Here is a 19,029-nt window from a genome sequence, read left to right as displayed (position 1 = left end):
TACTTCCATCTTTGGGGAATGGGCTAGGAAGGGGGCTTTCACCTTTAGCTCCATTTCCATACTTACTCTTCCCAGGAAGGAAAAGTTATCTGTCCAACTGGGGAGAGTACCATAAGTCATATTTCAAATGGATCGTGCTTTTGGATGGGGAAAGTTGGCACTAACAGTCACTGTTTTTTCATGATATATCTCTCCTCTGACTCTTTTTCACTCTCTGCTCTAGCTCCGTTTGATAATCAAACTAGGATGATTCCCTCTTCTCACCAAGGGAGTGGTCTGCCATTATTGATTTTTCCTCCCTTGTATTTGGGAGGGAGAGGCCCCGACATATTCTCCAGACCATCTTTACTAATAATAAATCTGATTCTGAACTTTGATTCCTCAGTTGGGTCTTTGCATCTATTCTTAATTAGTTAAGACTTAGAGGGAAAGGGAGGTGATTAATTAATCTCCACCAAAGTTCCAACAATAATAATAGCCTTCAAAGCTGTGTAAAGTCTAGTCCACACTGGAGTCTCTTCATGGTCCTAATATGCACTTTATTTTACCTTCACCTCTACTGAAGTTTACAACACACAGATGCTCACAGCCACATCTGCCTAAACATGAAAGACCCTGTGGTAGTCAGATAATAGTTCCCCAAAGATGCTGGTATCTGAATTCCTGAAACCCGTGAATGTTATGTTACATGACAAAAGGGACTTTGCAGATGTGATTAAACTGAGGATGTTGAGACAGAGAGATTATCCTGGATTATGCAAGCAGGCCCAATGTAATGACCAGAGTCCTCAATAAGAGAAAGAGGGAGGCAGGAAAGTCAGAATCAGAGAGAGATTTGCAGATGCTATCCTGTTGGCTGGAAGATGAAGGATCCAGGAGCCCAGAAATGCAGGCAGCCTCTAAAAGCTGGAAAGGGCAAGGAAAGAGACCCTCCCCTAGAGCCTCCAGAAGGAATGGAGCCCTGATGACACCTTGATTTTAGTGCAGGGAAACCCATTTTGGACTTCTGATTTCCAGAACTATGAGATAATAAAGTTGTATTGGTTTAAGCCACCTAGTTTGTGGGAATTTGGTACAGCAGCCCTGGGAAACTAATACAGATTTTGGTACCTGGAGGTGGGGTCCTGCTATTAGAAATAACTAAAAATGTTGATGTGGCTTTGGAATTGGGCAATGGTCAGAGATTGGAAGAATTCTGAGAAGCATGAGATAAAGTGTCTAACTTACTTTGAGCAGACTCTTAGTAGAAAAGTAGCTACTAAGACTCGGCTAGAGAGGACTCACAAAGATGTGAGAAATGTTAGAGAAAACATATCAACATCTTAGGGAATACCTACATTGTCTGTTAGTAGAAATATGGACATTAAAGAGGCTGTCAGTGACAGCTCTAATGCAAATGAGAAACAGGTTACTGGAAACTGAAGGAGGGTGGATGCTTGTTATATAGGAACAGGAATCCACCTTGATTTTAGCCCAGTAAAACTTCTGACCTCCAGGACTGTACAATAGTAAATTCGCATCGCTTTAAGCCATGAAGTTTGTGGTAACTTGTTATAATAATAATAATAATAATGAAAAACCAATTCAGACCCCATAGTCAGCCTGGAACTCAGACAATGAGTAGTCCTCTCCAAGTTACCAAACTATTCCCTTCATCTGGCATGTGGGACAAAGTATCAGTAGGGTGTTAGTTAAGTGCACAGGGTTCACCAGCAGGCAAACATGGGTTCAAATATTGCCTTTGCCATTGTATTCATTAATGAGTCAACCAATATTAAGCACCACTGTATGGACACCTTGCTTGACATTGGGAATATAACAGTGAGCAAAAAACACTAAATGTGTAAATGTATGGAAGTCACTTAATTTCTACAAGTCTCAATTTCCCCATCTAAAACATGGGAATAACAATGTGTTTCTCTCCTGTTTAAGTATGCAGCGCATACAAAGTGCTTGTGACAGTTTCAATAAAAAATCATTCATTAAATCTTCCTTTCTCTTGTTCTAAAAGACTATTTTACAGCAACAGGGGGTAACCGCACAGGATTTAGAGACTCTGATACTTCAACAACAAAGAGCCTCTCATCCACATACATACTTGTTGCTAAAAGGTATCTGCATCCCATGGCTCATCATCAAACACACAGCCAATCTCACAGGTTCAAAGGCGTCCACCTCAGGGCTGTCTCCATACCTGGTGATACTCTTTTCTCCCCAAAACTCTCTGACAGGCAGCTTGGTGCGCATCATGTAACGTAAATCACTCACTCAGGCGGAGGCTTTTAGCCCTGCTACAGACTTTTCGGTGAGCCTAGATGATTATGGGAACAGAGGTGTGATGCGTGTGTTTTGGGTAAGGCAGTATTTATAGTGCAGAGTCAAGAAGCATAAAAGACAAGACTTGGGAAATGTCACCTCACTACTCAGCCTGGCCCATGATGCTGCCTAGAGCAACAGCCCTGGACACAGGATTGGTCCAATGTGGGAAGCAAGCACAGACTGGCAGACTTTCTCGGACCATCAACAACAAACTTGTTTGTTCAGACTTTCTTCATTTTTTAAAGTTTGTGTGGCTGTTTATTACACTCACTGGCAGCTGTAATCTAGAGGCCCAGGTACACTGTTTGGGATTCAGCAGTCAAGTTGAATCAACTCTAGCAACAATAAGCTTCTCATCATCCCTGTTTTCTTGTGGATACAAATTTGGTTCCTAAAAGTTACCTTTTTATACCCTAATCTTCTAGAGTTACACCTGTGAGTCTGACTTCTATAAAGCTCTCATTTTCCTTTTTCCTTACTGATACAAACATACTTTTTAAAAAAATTTATTAAGTTTTTATTTTAATTCCAGTATAGTTAACATACAGTGTTATATTAGTTTCAAGTGTACTCCTTTTTCCCTTTATCTCTTTTGGCACTGCCATCCTCAGGACTGCCTTCTCCCATCCTTCACCCCGCCCACCCCCTGGAGATAGACCATTCCAGACAGAGCTACTGCTGAGGAAACTGTTGGTCTCCTTGAGGTAAGAGTGGAATGGCATTGATCTCTGCTCCCTCTCCTTTTTCTTTTTTTAAATATTTTCTTTATTTATTTGAGAGAGAGTGAGCGAGAGAGACAACATGAGCAGGGGCAGAGGGAGGAGGAGAAGCAGACACCCTGCTGAGCGGGAGCCCAACATGGGGCTCAATCCCAGGACCTTGGGATCATCACCTGACCCCAAGGCAGATGCTTAACTGACTGAGCCACGCAGGCGCCCTCCCCCTCTCCTTTTTCGACTGTGGGTGACAAGCCCTAAGTGCAGAGGCAGAAGAGGCCCCTCTCCAGTCCATATGCTCAAGTCCAGGTCTCCTGACAATGAACTCTCTTATGGCCTTCCCTAGGGGCCCCCAGACTCTAGCCAGTGCTTGACCTGAATATGTTTCTCCAAATTAGGCAACGACCTTTTCAACTCAAAGTTGACTGCCTCTGTGAAAATGAACATTTCAAGCTCTTCTGAAATCTGGGCTTTCTCTGAAAATATTTGTCATTAAAGACCCTTGTTATTGCTGGGGACAGGCTTTCATTTCCAGTTACTAGAATTAGTGAGGCTGCAGGCAACACTTGCTAGAGTTGCAAAGCTTAAAGTCATTACTTCTCCTCTGCCCTCAACCCGGGTTATAAGTAGGTCCTTTTTGTCTAAGCACCTCTCAGGGAGAAGCTCTAAGCCCACCAATTCCAAACAATCCAAGCCATCTTTCCTCCAGAATGAAGTATAGACTCTCACTTCTGCTTTGCCACAGGGTTCTCAGGCTACACAGGTAGCCTGTCATCTTTGAGCCAAGTCAGGTGGCAGACTTGGTGACCCCCGCCCTTCCTTGGTCCTTTGAGACACTAGAATCTTCCCAATAGAAACCTGAATTCCCCTTTTGATAAGGGGTCTAAAAATTTAGCTACAAACTATGGTATGCAGACAAAACTAGAAGAGAAGGTAATTTGGAAAATCTATTGTCCCATGCAACACTCTTAAACAAAAGAAGGATAAAAGTGTATTATTTTCCTAAGACATTATTCAAAAGTTGTTTCTCATGATGAAGTTTTCAGGGGCCAGACTGTATACTCCAGTGACACATTAAATGGATCAATGATAACCTCAGGAACTATAATGAGTATCCACTTCCTGACCCTGCATTAGCAGCTTCTCTACATCTGTTGGATTTGAAGGAAACTGGAGCCTAAGGGAACAGTTCTTGCTACTCTTCTCTCCTCACTATACCCTCCAAAATGTATGCCCAGGAGCATACACCGGAGTGAAGATGGGACTGGATTTTCAGGAAGCATATGAACTCTGTTTTGGGCCACTTTCAAGGAAGAAATTTATTTATTTAGTATCACGGTCCCAACCCTGATTGTATTCTGCCCAGAGCTAACCAATCCTGGAAAAAATGGTGTAGAAAAAAATGAGAGAGGTGGAGGAAACACAGGGTGGAAGGAAAGAACTATCTCAGAATCAATTTATTAAACAGAAATGTTTAGAGGTGCCTGGGTGGCTCAGTCAGTTCAGTGTCTGCCTTTGGCTCGGGTCATGATTTCAGGGTCCTGGGACTGAGCCCCACGTTGGGCTCTCTGCTCAGCAGGGAGTCTCTTTCTCACTCTCCCTCTCCCTCTGTGATTGTGCTCTCTCTCTCTCAAATAAATAAATACAATCTTAAAAAAATAAACAAATGTTTAATTTGGGGAAAACCAGGAAGTTTTCATTCTAGTTTTTTATTTACGTGACCATGAAAAATAGAAGGGGTAGGGTGTTCTTCTAAAGGAGGAGGCCAAGGTAAATGAATGACGCCCCAAAGACTTAAGTTTTATGGCTTCTCCTAGGTAGAGGATTCTAATTCCCCTTTCCCACACTGTCTTGCTCCCTCCCTCCAGGCAAGGTCAGAACACAAAACACAAGCCACACAGAGAACTCCAGCAGACATGATGAGCCCAAAACCCCCAGAAAGTAAAAGTGCACCTTACAAGGGCTCACGTTCCTCAGCTAGAGACCCCTCAGCCGGGCTGGTACTCTGGCCCTGAGATGCAGGGGTGGGTGGAGGGTGCCAGGGAGGGAGCTGCCTCACACACACAGATCGCTGATCTCATTTTTTTTCTTAATATGGATCTGTACACACCTCCCAGGACTGTGATTGCCATGACAACAGGAGAAGTTGAGGGTGAGCAGGTTAGTGGAACAGCAGGCTTTCTAAATTCTCAAACAAGGCCTGAGGCTGCACTCACTCATGAAGTGGAAAAATTCGTGTTGGCAGTGCTCCTAAATGGATTCCAAAAAAACTCAAGGATCATGGCTTCTTTCTGGAGAAGAATCAGAGACGGAGTCTATGTGAAGCCCCTTCATGGAAAGTTGATTTTGTCAGAGAGGTAGGAATGCCTAAAACAAATAAAAGCATGAATTCCCCCCCACACAATAAAACTAGGGCACATAAACTGTGTCCATCTTCCACGGAATAAAGAGACAGGCAAACCAGGGCAAAAACAATTCCCCAGGGACATTAAAAAAAAAAAAAAAGGCGCATTAAGAAAATCTCTAGAATAGAGCCTTGCCTTCCCACAGAGACTACTCAGAACAACTCAGGCCTAAATTCTCAATGTGAAAGATAGACTCAAACCTTGAAAAATCACAAAAATAACTACCATCTACCAAACGTCGTTCTCTAGGTTCTGTAACGTGTGTGTATTATCTCATTTGATTCTTGTAACAGCTGTATTAGGTGGGCACTACTATTATCTCCATCTTACAGAGAAACTAGGATTCAGAAAAGTTAAATAAGGGACTTAGAACGTGGCAGAGCTAGAATTCAAAGGAGGGTTACTCTGACCCGGAGCCTGAACTCTTAGCAGTTCTCTCTGTGATACAGGGGAAGGGTCCTGCTTCCTGCAAGAATCATGAATAGATGCCTTCCTTGAACGATTTCTGAGCCTCCAGAGATATCACACAGCCTCAGGAATATTTACTCTTGATTCTACACCATTCCTGAAACTTTGGGGTCCATCGGGATAAGGTGGAGGGCTTGTTTAAACAGAGATTTCTGGGCCCCACCCTGAGAATTTCTGATTGAGTAGGAATTGGGTGGCTGCTCCAAGCACTGTACTTTGAGAACCACTGTCTGGTCACTCTAAACTAAGGTCCCCTCAGCCTCCCTGTCTTCGTCATCTCGCCTGCCTAATTAATCCTTCCCGGATCCCCGGGTCTTCCGTGACAAGCTATAGTGTTATCTTTGGTAGTGCTGCGTGTTTTGGAATTCCCTGAGCTCTTTTGAAAATAGTATCTCCCACTCCAGAAATAATCTGTTGCCTCAGGTAATGAAAAGTAGAAACTGGGGCTCAAAAGAACCAGTGGGGGATAGCAAAGCAGCCTGGTGTGCTGAAGCCAGACCGGCTCTCTCAAAGGCAGGGGCAGTCTTTCTGTAACCTCCGGGGATTCCCTCTAGGAGTTGATCACAAGAGAGCAGTCATTAAAACCTCTTCAGAACATTTGCACTGAGAAAGTGAGGGTGGTAAACGTGAATGACTGGCCCTTTAATGCCCCTCCCCCCCAACACATCCCTCCCTCTGCGGAAGCAGCTGTAACTGGATGCCCAGCTCTCCCTCTTCAGCCCATCTGGTTTCTCTGCTCAGTCTCAGGGGAAGCTGCTAAGGAAGACGCCCGTGGCCCAGGTCTGCTCACACAGAGGTGAGGTTGGAGAAGGGGGCCAGTAAGCAGGATTAACCGATTTGATGCCTAACTTGTTTATCCTTCAAGAAATATCACCTGGTGATGTCCCCATTGATCCTTTCAGGGCATGACATTCTTATCCTAGGTTTTTGTGGACTGTGAAGATAAATGAACAGTTGAGTGACAAAGCAAAAGAATTCATCAATGGAGGAAAAACAAGCACAAGGAAGACATGTGAATGAGGATTGGTGCCCAGCCGGCCTCTCTCTCTCCATGCCCGCCAGCTGCAGCTCTTTTAAGTGTGAGAAGGCAGTGGTTCATGAGGGGATCTCAGACACAAGTGTAAGGAGACCCAGGCAACAGGAGGAACCCTTCTAGAAGCAACTGCACTTTCATCGTGAGGCACAAAGGGCAAGAGAATCAATGAAAAAGGCAGGCTCTTCTTGGGACTGGAAACAACAAAGTTTTTGAAGCATTTTCCTTTTCTTTGGGCAGAACTAATGAAGCCTCCTCATTCCATCTCCAGAAGGGCAGCTGGGGTGGGGGGTTGGGAGAATGCCTGGGCTGCACATCTGTCAGGAGGATCCAGACAACCTCAGAGGGTGTGTCTCTGGGTCCAGAAATGAGAATTACTGAATTCTGGCCACCAGGTCATCAGCCAAGGCCACATCATAGATTGCACAAAACAATTCCAAAAAAAAAGTGAGAAAATGAGGCATTTATTAATATTATATGTCGAGCACTATATTCAGCTCTTTCTTTCTTCTTTAATAATCATGGCAACTCACTAAGATAGGTGTTATCATTACACCCAGTTTACAGATGGGGTAATTGGGAAAACATGAATTTAAGCAATTTGCTTATGCTCACCCAGCAAGTAAGTCTGGAATTGCAATTCAATTCAGATCTGATTCCAAATCCTAATCTTATGCCATATTCCTTACTGACAGTGCAGAACATATTTTGAGTCCTAAAACTTCAAAGCGTCAAAAGGACAGAGGAGAAGGCAGAGGGGCACCCCTTTAGCTTCATGTCACCGGTGAGGAGGTGTGTTGAAAGGTGCGGTTAGATCACCCATGGACGGCTTGGAAGATGGAAGCTCTGTCCAGCTCAGTCCATGAGGACTGTGACTTATGCGTCAGGAGCCAGGCACGGTCCTGGACAGAAGGGATTAGACAAGAGAGGTTGGGACAATAGAGGAGGGGAGCAATGGAGACTCCTTCCTTATCTTCTATCAAGAAGATGGGTTCCTAAACATTCTTTCAAATCTGAAGGAAAGAGACCTGGGCCAGATGCAGATGAAATAATCAGCAGACAGTTCCTATTGCACACGCGCCCAGGAATGTACACCCACCAGCAGCATCCGTGAAAGGGAAAATGTACTCAAATTTAGTTCCTGCCTCATCGGGCTGACCTACAAAGCCTCTGTGAGAACAGGAAAAGCCCTGAAATGAAGGCAGGTGAGCAGGGCACAGAGTAGTCTTACCATTCCAGATGCCTCCCATCCTGCGACACTTGGCAGCCCAACACACTTCCTCCTCCATCACTTCTTCACTCCATCACTGGCACTGGGGTTGCAGATTTGTCAATGAACTATTTCATGTTCATCTCCTTGCCATCTGGCAATATTACTCTCTAATGAATTGCTTTAACTTGTGCATTTGTTGTTTCGGGGGGTTTTTTTGTTGGTTTTTTTGGTTTTTTTTTTTTTTTTTTGACAAATGTGACTTTTAGTTGAATCATGCAACATTCATAAATAGCAAATGCTGGCTGATTAGAATCAACAAAAGCCCTTAGAGTTGCCAGCAAAAATGGGCCCTTAGCTGCACATGTTATTTGGAGAGCCCAATCATTTGAAAGGCACCTGATTATTTTTGGAAAGAATGTTTCACAGGCACACTTATGTCATCTGTAATGTATCTATGTATGTATTTGAATTTGGATGAGTTCTTGCAAGCCAGCCATGCGAGGAATGTAGGTGCTACAGACAGCTGGATTTGGAGCAAGACACACTTGGGTTTAAATCCTACCTCTGCCACTAACAAACTACATGAACCTGGGTATGTTTCTTACCCTCTCTGTGTCTCCAGCTTCCCATTTGCAAAGTAGACATAATAAACCCCTCGCAAGGTTGTCATGGGGGATAAATGAGATCACATATTTTATGTGCTCGGCACAACGTCCAGGTAAACTGTGGCTCTATAATCAGGAACTACTGTCATCATCATGATGTTCTATTAATAGGGGATTATGATAGACACCATTTGCAGTCTCTGTAATCCTTACTTTCCCAAAACTGCCAGAGGGATGGGCCTACAAAGCCATATTTTTATTACATGACATTGCTTTAGTGATTAGGCAAAAATAAGGAAACTAAGGAAATACAAGTTTAAGGAATTTTTCTCTGCTCTCCCAGCCTTTGGGTTCTTGATCCAATCTGGCAGATTCTATTTCCTGAAAGTATGGATTAGGAATCAGTCCCCAATTGTCCTCTAAACTAAGAAATTGTGAGATGGTCACGTGTGCATATGTTCATGTCAAGGGAGTAAAAGTCAGTCTGCAAAATGACGTAGATATGCAGAAAGAGGCAGGTCTGACTTTGACCTGAAGTCAAAGAGAGTGGTACCTTGCTATTCATAACTTTCCACTTCCATGAGGAACTCCATCGCATCTGTCTACATATCTATCTCTAGATCTATCTACGTATCTCCCTTTTACCACTTGGAATGGGCTTCCATTGTTTTCAACCAAAAGGTCTTTGCTAACAGTGTCATCTCTGTGCATGAGGCCACCAGATCTTCTCTGTGTGGCTCGGATAGCCTACACATGTGAAAGATGCCTGGTTACTTTACAAAAGAACTTTACATACACACACACACACACACACACACACTTCTCTGTTTTCAATTCTTGAAGAACATTAAGTAGAAAATCAAAATAATCATGTATATATGTAAGGAAATCATACATGTAAGGAAAAGAATAAAGACCAAAAAGAGAACCATTAACATTCCTGATTTTAAAAAACAAACAAACAACCAAACAAAAAAACAGGTCATCTGATTGCCTTCTAGAACCCAGCAAGAAGAGAGAGACCTTGGGTCTTTACCTGGTGTCGCACTGGATACTGTTGGCCACTGCTGATCAGGCCCTCCTGGACCAGCCCGCAGAATGCCAGCCTCCTCTAGGTGCACAGAGCTGCGTAAACACACAGACCCAAAGAATGGTTAGACCATAAACGACTTTCCGGATCTCCTTCCACCCTGAGAAAGTGCGTGCAGCTCTGGAGGCAGGGCTCCGGCTAACACACTCGACTCACGCTTGAAGCAATTACTGCTAAGCAGTTACCTTCCATAAATGGCAAAAGCATTGCTGACTTACTGCTGGCTCTACTATGCAGGCAATAAACATGTTTTATCTTTATGGCAATTTTGGTTGTCATTAATGCCACGTGGTGTTCAGTAAATCTAACAGGAAGCCCATCAGAGGGCTAATGCCATTTTAACATCTTAATGCTAAAGCAGATGAGGTGGGCTTGTTCTCAGAAGCCCCAGGCCTCTCTTGCTGATTCTCTTGTTTCTGGGGCCTCTACAGCAAAGATGAAAAAACATGAAAATTATTTGCTGACAAATGTAGTATTATTCCAATTTAGTTACCCAATTACTTCTTAACCTTATTTTCTGTTTTACTCTTTCTGTATCTTCCACTTATAGACAACCCACCCTACATTTCCTGGGCCTTGAGGAAGCCTAACACCACTACTCACAGATCCCAATTCAGAAGAGATTAATTCAGCAAGAAATATTGCAGGGAATGAGACATGAACTGGGACACCCTCAGACGCAAGCAGAGATAGAACATAAATCATTCAGGGATGGAGCGAACATCATATTCATTTATGTATGTCCAATGCTCACACATAGGAGACCCTCATATATTTGTGGGATGGATGAATGAAGAAAGGAACAAACGGGACAGTAAGAGTAAATATCATCCAAGAAAATCATCACCAGAATTAGGGGATTCTTTTCAAAAAGACCTTGTTTCATCTTGCAAATTAAGTTTCTAAAACAAAATTTATACTACTATCTGCAAGGTTATGTGAGGCAGCAGAGCAGACAATCTTGAACTATTGTGGGGGAAGCCCATCTATCAATTGAATATTCTTTCACTCTTGACTCTGAGTAACATATCTAATCAAAATTCACTCATTAAGCTCTGCCCTACTGCGATTCTTCCCTTCATCTACATCCTAGAATCTTCTTTTCTTTTTTCCCCCGAATATTAATATCCTTCATGTGTTCCCAGATTGTACCAGCAAATTCTATGCGTTCAATCAGATTCATTCTGGAGATATAACTACCCTGGAACCAGCTCAACTCAAAGCAGAATTTTCAAGGAAACAGGTGCATGATGTCTGAGGCTGGAACGGCCAAGAAGCCAAGCACATGTGTAGAAAGAGAAGAGTATTCTTTAAGTTTACAACTCTGATATATGTTCTGTGTACTATACTGTGAGGAATAAGTTACATTTAGCTTCAATTTTTATTTCATTCCTCATCTTATATCTCATGGTATCTTAGTTGAAACCTGAATAGGAGCACACTTGGCTTTTTTTTTTTTTCCATTTGAAAATGGAATAAGGAAGTGATATGTTTTAGCATTTTATTTCAAATGCAGTTTGAAATAAAGACACGTCTCATGGCTTTGATACTTTTCAAGTAAAGCACTAGTTCAACTAGGAGAGAAAAAGCTGGTATTATAAACCACGTTTTTCCTAATGTATGGTTTGCAACAATAGCTCAGATGTGGGCAAAAGCATAAGCTGCTCACTAACAAATAGATAGAACCCTCCTGACACCTACTATTCCAGCATATGCACAAGTGTTTCTGGGCCAAAATTATGACCCAGGTTCCACTGTGACATCTCATGATGTTGGCTACTGATCTTCAGGCCTTCACTGATTGCTTCTTGTTCAGAAATAGCACCCATTATAATGATTTCTGCTTGACTTATAATGTAATGCTTGCGAATATGTTAATTTATTTTACTTTAATGCATTTCTAAATGGACCTAAAACTAATTTTTCATTAACTTAACACACACTTTGTAAGCTCTCTCTTTTTAGAAACCAATGTAGGTTTGGTGAAGATCTACTGAAGTGTTGTCTAGACATTTTGAGGGGCTTAAGTTCAGCGTTTATTCCTTCCTTAAAACTAAATCCTTTTGCTGGTAGTGATCATTAATTTCTTGGTTTCCAAAGAGCCTCAAAAATCAAGAATCTTGTATTTGGCCCTGGGCACTAAATCGGCTCTGGGAATAATGGTAGTTAATCAATTACTGTCAAAGAGACAAAGTAGAGAAAGCAAAATTATATTTAATCTGAGTCTTAGAGTAATGCTATTACTCTAGGTTCATTTAAAATAAGATAGATTTGGTTTCCAGATATTCAATAAAGGCCTTTCACATGGCTCATCCTGCGAAGAGCCCATGCCATTGAACGGCAACGAGAGAGTAACAAGATGGAAAAGATAAGGAGATTCTAATATGAGCACGAACAAGAATAACAGCCATTATTGTGGTTAATAGGATTTAAGGGTCGATGTGTGACAGAAAATCAAGGTAGACAGCACCTTTATATTCAGGTCTAAAAGCATCAGTATTCATTATAATTTCTAAGGGAGGGACAGAAAGTATAGGTGGGGAAGGGATAAAGGAAGCTGTAATTATTTCCTTACAGAACTTTTGATGAGAGAAAGTACACAGCAGCCTGTCTCCGTAATTTTACAGGGAACTCTCATTTGCCAGCCCTTGATAAGTATTTGGCACTATTTCCAGTGTTTCAAGGAAAAGACATGGAGACAAAAGAAACTACATTCCCCTGGCAAAGTATCTAAAGCTTCTCAGTTTGACAGCAGTTTCCGGCCTCTAGACACAGAATGTGTCTGAGCCATACAAAGTTAAAGTTCTTCTGATGGAAAAAAGGAAGGAAATACATACCTGTGCATTCCTGCTCGGAGGGAGGCAGAGTAACGCCAGTCAGGGTTGGGCTGTCGTGGCTGCAAAATCACAAAGGGAAGTTTTGTTAACAAGGCAAAGCGGTCATCTCCCAGTGATTGATTAGCTGTTTCTAAAATATTTCCATGTATCTGAAAAAAGTGTGGAAGGAGCCATTTTACGTGCGCCTCTAAGATGATAGCCATATATATAGCCCTTCAGGAGAAAACGAGCTCATCAGGGTCCTTCCACAGACTCCGTATCACGGAAAAACCAGATTTAATGATGCTGTGAGGACCAGCTGTGCCTTCGCCTTGCTCAAAACAGGTCTATGTTCCTAAAGCAGCACCAGGGGGAGGGCAGTCTGTTTTGCGACAGGGAAAGCTTTCATTGTTTCTGCCTTCAAATGCTTCACGAAAGGCACACCTCCAATTTGGTATTCTGGCTGTAACAGGGTACAAACCGCGCAGGTTCCACGGGGCTGGCCGGACGCAGAGGACTGCAGTCTGCGCGCGCGGTGCGGACTGCAGCAGGCTCGACCCGGGATGCACGTGCCCAGTCCCAGCGCCCGCGACTGAGAACGGCCTCTTCTGCGGCCTGAAGAGGAATCCCAGGGAGAGGAAAACAAACCACGCCGGGAGTCTCACCTTGTTTTGCTACACAATCCTCTTCATAAACTCCTACCCGCTCCCTGCTTTTCTGAGTGTTTGCCTCCTCCCTCCATGACTGTTCGCTCGGCTCTGATTGCCTAACAGGGAGCGGCTGAAACCCAAGAACCTGGCTCGGTCTGCACCACCTGCGTACGGGACGATCTGCTGCCCCGTGTCCACACGCTGTCGATTCAAAGCGGAGGGGACAAAAAGGAAAATACGGCCCCCTAAAGACTGTTGGAGGAGTTATGGGCCGCGTAGAAGCTACTCAGGAATCACTGGGGACAGAATGAACCACCATCACTATCTTGAATTTATTAGCAAAAATTTTGTTATTTAAAAAAAAAAAAACCACCTGTGAGGGGCGCCCGGGTGGCTCAGTTGGTTAAGCGTCTGCCCTCAGCTCAGGTCATGATCCCAGGGTCCTGGGATTGAGTTCTGCATCGGGCTCCCTGCTCAGCGGGGAGTCTGTTTCTCCCTCTGCCCCTCCCCGTTTGTGCTCCCTCTCTCTCTCTCAAAAATAAATAAAATCTTTACCAAAATAAACAAAAAACAAAAACCTGTGATAGATGTTCCTCTCACCGCGTTTTCATGGGCAGAGATAAAAGTGGGTCTGTCACCGAATCCTGAAGTCTGTTTGAGCGGAAAGATGAAGAGATGGAGGTTGTATTCCATCAATTCTGGACTATAATTCTATAAATTCTGGATTATAATGATCATATCTGATAGACACAAAGCCACAGTAATACCAACAAACTACTTCAAAATGTCACTAATTCTTGTTCCTATCCTTTTTATTGATTACTCAAAGGATGCCGAGTATTTCATAAACACACTTTTTCACAACACCTAGGAAAGAAGTGATCAGCATCCCAAGTTCCACACAGACTTCAGCCAAAGTCAAGGCCCAGAAAGAGCTACAACTCCAGGATACTTTACCTCAAATGTCCCCATACACTAACTGCCCTCTCTGGTCCCTTCCACTCTGCTGGCAAGATGCGAATACGCGAGCTGCTTCCTCCTTGGTGTTCAAGTTCACAACATGCTAGGCATGTTCCATATAAAGTAGCATTAAACTCTCTCCAGATGAAATGAAAGGCTTCTCATTTTCTACTAGTGGTATTGCAGGGAGCAAAAGAGAAACTATTTGCAAATCATTCTGTAAAGCTGGCAATATGACTGCAATATTTCCCATTAATCCAATCATCACCATCTCTCCCCTTACCATCAGCAGCTCCAGTGTCAACTGTGAGAACCTTCTTTTAATAAAGACTTGGACATCTGTCAGGTAAATGTTGTCAATTTTTCTGTGATTGGATAACATTCGTGATGAAAACTGCTCCGACTTCACCTTTGGAATGAAAGCACCAACCTCATTTTGCTGAAAGGCACAGTTCTAGCAGGACTGACCAAGGAACTCAGTTCACTACCCAACCTCACTTCCTCAACAACACTTTGCCATGCTGCTGTTTTCTGTAATAGTCCCTCAGCAACAAGGTGTTTCTCAGATTATTTGCCAGAATCATAGTTATGACGTGTCTTAGGGTAGTAAGATTGGGCAGGGAAAAGAAAAGGAAGAATAGAGAATGTTTTAAGTCTCCACACAATATTAGGCAATAGGATAAGCACTTTAAACCTATTGTTGCATTTATCCTAACACTTTTTTTAGACCATAAATTCTATAAAAGGCATATCTGCTTTGTCCATAAAACGTGTGACTATCCTCAGATAGTCATAATACACAGCTATGTCCTCAGAGCTTAGCAGGGTTCAGGTATTTGATAGGTTTTAAAAATGTTTCTGGACAAATGAACTATGAGGCAAGGGTAACATTAATGTACTTAAATTTATAGAAATAAGAAATCTGAGCTTTAGAAAGATTAAATCACTTGCCTGATTGGTGGTTTTGGCTGATCGTTACATTTAGGTCTCCCTAACACAAAAGTTTGTGCATTAAAAAAAAAAGATTTATCTATTGATTTGAGAGAGAGAGAGAACGTGAGCCAGGAAGGGGGTGGGGGGTGGGGGCAGAGGGAGAGGGAGAGAAACTTTTGCAGACTCTGCACTGAGCACAGAGACTGATGTAGGATTCGATCCCAGGACCCTGAGATCATGACCTGAGCTGAAACCAAGAGTCAGCCGCTTAATCCAAATGAGCCACCCAGGTGCCCCACAAAAGTTTGTGTTTTAAACTAATTTACATGGAATGCATATATTGTTGACCCCTGAACAAAATAGGTTTGAACTGCATTGGTCCACTTATATGTGTATTTTTTTCAATAAATAGCGTGTAGTACTGTAAGTGTATTTTCTCTTCCTTATGATTTTCAGATTAACATTTTCTTTCCTCTAGCTTAGTTTAAGAATACAATATACAATACATACAACATATAAAATATGTGTTAACCAACTGTTTATGTTCTCAGTAAGGCTTCTGGGCAACAGTAAGCTATTAGTAGTTAAGTTTTTGAGAAATCAAAATTTATACTTGGATCTTCAACTGTGCGTGGGTCTGGCACCCCTAACCCTTGTATTGTTCAAGGACCAACTGTAATTTTCTGTTTTCTCTGTTACATCTAAGTTTCCCAGATACTGATTTATTTTTAAATGATACAAAATTTGAAGTAACAAATAAATGTATGTGGGTTTCACCCAAACTTGATTAAAATCAGAAAAACTCAAGTTTAAAGGTTGACTGCTGATATACTGGACACATTGAAGACATATACTAAGGATCTGAATGAAGTATAATTTAGTTTTCTAACACTTGGATGATACATTCCAGAACTATGCTTAATTCCTATTGGTGAAAAGCCCCAGTATGTTCTGTTGTTTCGAGGTTAGTCCTTCAGGAGACTAATAGCCACAAAACCCCAGATGTGGAAAAACTGAATTAGGTAGTCCATACGGGTGATGAGGCATTAATGAAGAACAAGAAGCCATTTAAGTTTCTATCAAAATTATAACAAAGATTTAATTTATCCTGTAACAATATTATTTATACCATAGAATATCTGAGCTACAGAAGGGTGAATCACCTCTTTCGAGACAAATTTAAAATAAAATGGGTTTAAAATACCTTATGTCCTTAAAAAAAAAAAATCATAGGACCACTCAGGAAATGACACTCCTTGTCATGGAAATCCATGTTGATGCTATCAGCAAATGGCCCTCTGAGACATGAAACTACGTGCAGCGTCTCCTTTTCTTCCTATTAGCACTCTATTAAGGATGTAACCCCTGCAGACTTTTCACAGTGATACTTTGTGATCATTGATATAAACTATGAGAGGCAGAATCCTAAAATGCCCCCCAAGATCCTCACACCTTGGTGTATGTACCTTGCATAATCTCCTCTGATTAGGTTATGTCATATGACACACTTGGCTTTAAGACAGGGAAATCATCTGGGCCGGACTGACCCAATCTCATGAGCCCTTTAAATCTGGGTCTAGAGATCAGAGACAGAAGTTGGAGAGATGTGAAGCATGGGAGGGATTCCACGTGAGAGAACATTCTCCACTGTTAGCTCGAAAGATGGAGAGGACCATGAGGCAAGGACCTGAGCACAACCCTTAGGAGCTGACAGTGACCTCCAGCCAACAGTCTGTAAGTATGTAGTCCACAAAGAGGTAAAATCTGCCGGCAGTCGGAATGAACGTGAAAGCATATTCTTCCCCAAAGCCTCCAGAAGAGAACTCAGCCAAGGTGCCATATTGATTTCAACCCAGTGAAAACCTAAGCAGAGAACCCACTAACATCCTGCAGGACTCCGAGATAAATAAATGGGATTTCTTTTTAACTGCTAGTAAGTGGTAATTTCTTACAAAGCAATAGAAAATGAATATATAAACTGTTGGTCAATAAGGCAAGAAGGAGTAGAACATTTAAAATAATCACTGTTATATTACATATTAGTCTTCTAGTAAAGCAATTGAAAAGATGAGAAATATGAGAATTCTAAGTGAAATTCTTTCCTCCGAAGTCACTTGCTAATCCATGAAGCAGGAAAGTAAAATAAACATAATACTGAAACATACTAATGGGTTCCAGTACAACAGAAAATGCTAGGTTTGCTTAATTCTGGACACACAGTCTGCTAGCACAGCAGTTACTCCCTCACTCACAGTTTCACTTCCCTGGAGTCCAGAGTTCTGACCCTGCAAAGCCAGAAAGGAACTAATGTTGCTTATGTGCCAAGGAACTAACATTTTTCTTCACCTTTGCAATGTCAGATATTTCTTTGCATTTGTCAAGTTCAAATTCCTGAAAGAAAAAATTGTAATTTTTAAGTGAGCAGATTTGAAATACTGCTAAGGAATCCTTCCACCCTTTGATTTTTGAAATCATGATTATAGATTATAATGCTCAAAATATGATTATATGGATAAACTAAATTTATATTCATACTTAATATGCACAGGAAATTTGAGCCAGGTGAATTCCTAACTAAAGTCACATTCAAAGACACCTGTAAATCTCCATTAAATTCATCTAAACCTCTGGGCTTGGTGATGGCAAGTTTTCCTCAAAGATTTGTGAACTGACATCATCCTAACCTCTCATTGAGAGCAAAAATTGGTGGCAAACCAAGGCAAGTATCCAGAACTGGCTCTGCTCCTCTGTCAAGCAGACAGCACGCCAATAGGCAATTTATAATATGCCAGGCTGTGTCCCTGCAGTGTTTGGAGGTAGACCAGATGCCCATGTGACAGTTCACTCCTGGGTCAGAGGAAAGGGTAGGCCAATGACATTCAAGCTACAATAAATAGACTTCTTCATCAGTCAGAATATGTGCAAGATAGGAGACTGAGAAGAGCTCAGCCATAATTCCATCTGGCTCAGCAGATCTGCAGAAAAAGCAAGGAAGGAGTAATCTGAAGAAATTATTATATTACCAGAACAAAGAAAATAAACCCTTTCTCAGAAGAACAGTTCTGTAACCAATAAGGAAATGGCAAAACAAAGTAGCCCACCACCCAAAAGTGACCATGAAAGGATGCAACACTAGAATGGAAGTTCACATAGAATTTCTTTGCCTATTCTGACCATCACACACCTTTTTATGTCACTTTGCAGCAAGTGTAAATTCTGATACAGAACAGAGTCACCAGATAGAAAAGTCAGTCCTAAGGGAAAAAAAAATTAGGTGCCACTAAAAGAAGGATTAGCTCTTTCAGATCACTGCATCTGCAATTAGGGTGAATGTATACACACAGTGGCAGAAATACTGAAGATCTGGCGGCTACAAATGGCTTGAAAAGAAATGACGGCAAACTTTTTTCTGCTAGTCTTTTGAGATTTCCACATCTTACGCCACCTGGTCCTACGGAAGCACAGTTGGACAAATCTGCCCAGAGCACTCAGAGTGACTCACGAGGAGTCACAGGACCACAAATGCACAGAATCTACCTTAAGGTTTGGTTTCCTTTTCTTGGAGGCTCTGAAAGGAGTGCCGACCACATTCAATATCAGGTTTTCAGAAATCTCTGAAGAGAAATTCTGCCCCATTGCCAAAAAGTTACTTCAGAAACCTCACTGCACAAATGGCTCATGAAATAAGCTCACCGGGGGTGAAATCTATCAAAAGATTAGAGTCTGATGTTAAATGCTGTTTAATAAGCAATGAAAGAGAAATCAGAATAAGAACAGAGAAGAAAGATCATCACAAGCTATGCCAAAGTGAAACAGAGAAA

General features: G+C 42.1%; 2 protein-coding genes across 2 annotated transcripts in view; both read right to left on the bottom strand.

The window, feature by feature from the left end:
• Positions 1-19,029, bottom strand: part of LOC117794992 (protocadherin alpha-13-like) — a 106,877-nt gene that overhangs the window by 22,122 nt on the left and 65,726 nt on the right. The window contains 2 exon segments of the mRNA XM_019795580.2: positions 9,796-9,884; positions 12,687-12,745. Coding sequence (XP_019651139.2) covers positions 9,796-9,884; positions 12,687-12,745 — 148 coding nt within the window.
• LOC117801479 (protocadherin alpha-10-like) overlaps positions 12,687-19,029 on the bottom strand; it is a 94,241-nt gene continuing 87,898 nt past the window's right edge. Inside the window, exon 3 of the mRNA XM_034656137.1 lies at positions 12,687-12,745. The gene's annotated coding sequence lies outside the window, so the exon portion shown is untranslated. The remainder of the gene's footprint in view (positions 12,746-19,029) is intronic.

This window comes from Ailuropoda melanoleuca, chromosome 3 (assembly GCF_002007445.2).
Source record: "Ailuropoda melanoleuca isolate Jingjing chromosome 3, ASM200744v2, whole genome shotgun sequence".
Taxonomy (NCBI): Eukaryota; Metazoa; Chordata; class Mammalia; order Carnivora; family Ursidae; genus Ailuropoda; species Ailuropoda melanoleuca.
The sequence above is the reverse complement of the archived record's forward strand: the minus strand, read 5'-3'. Positions and strand labels throughout refer to the sequence as shown.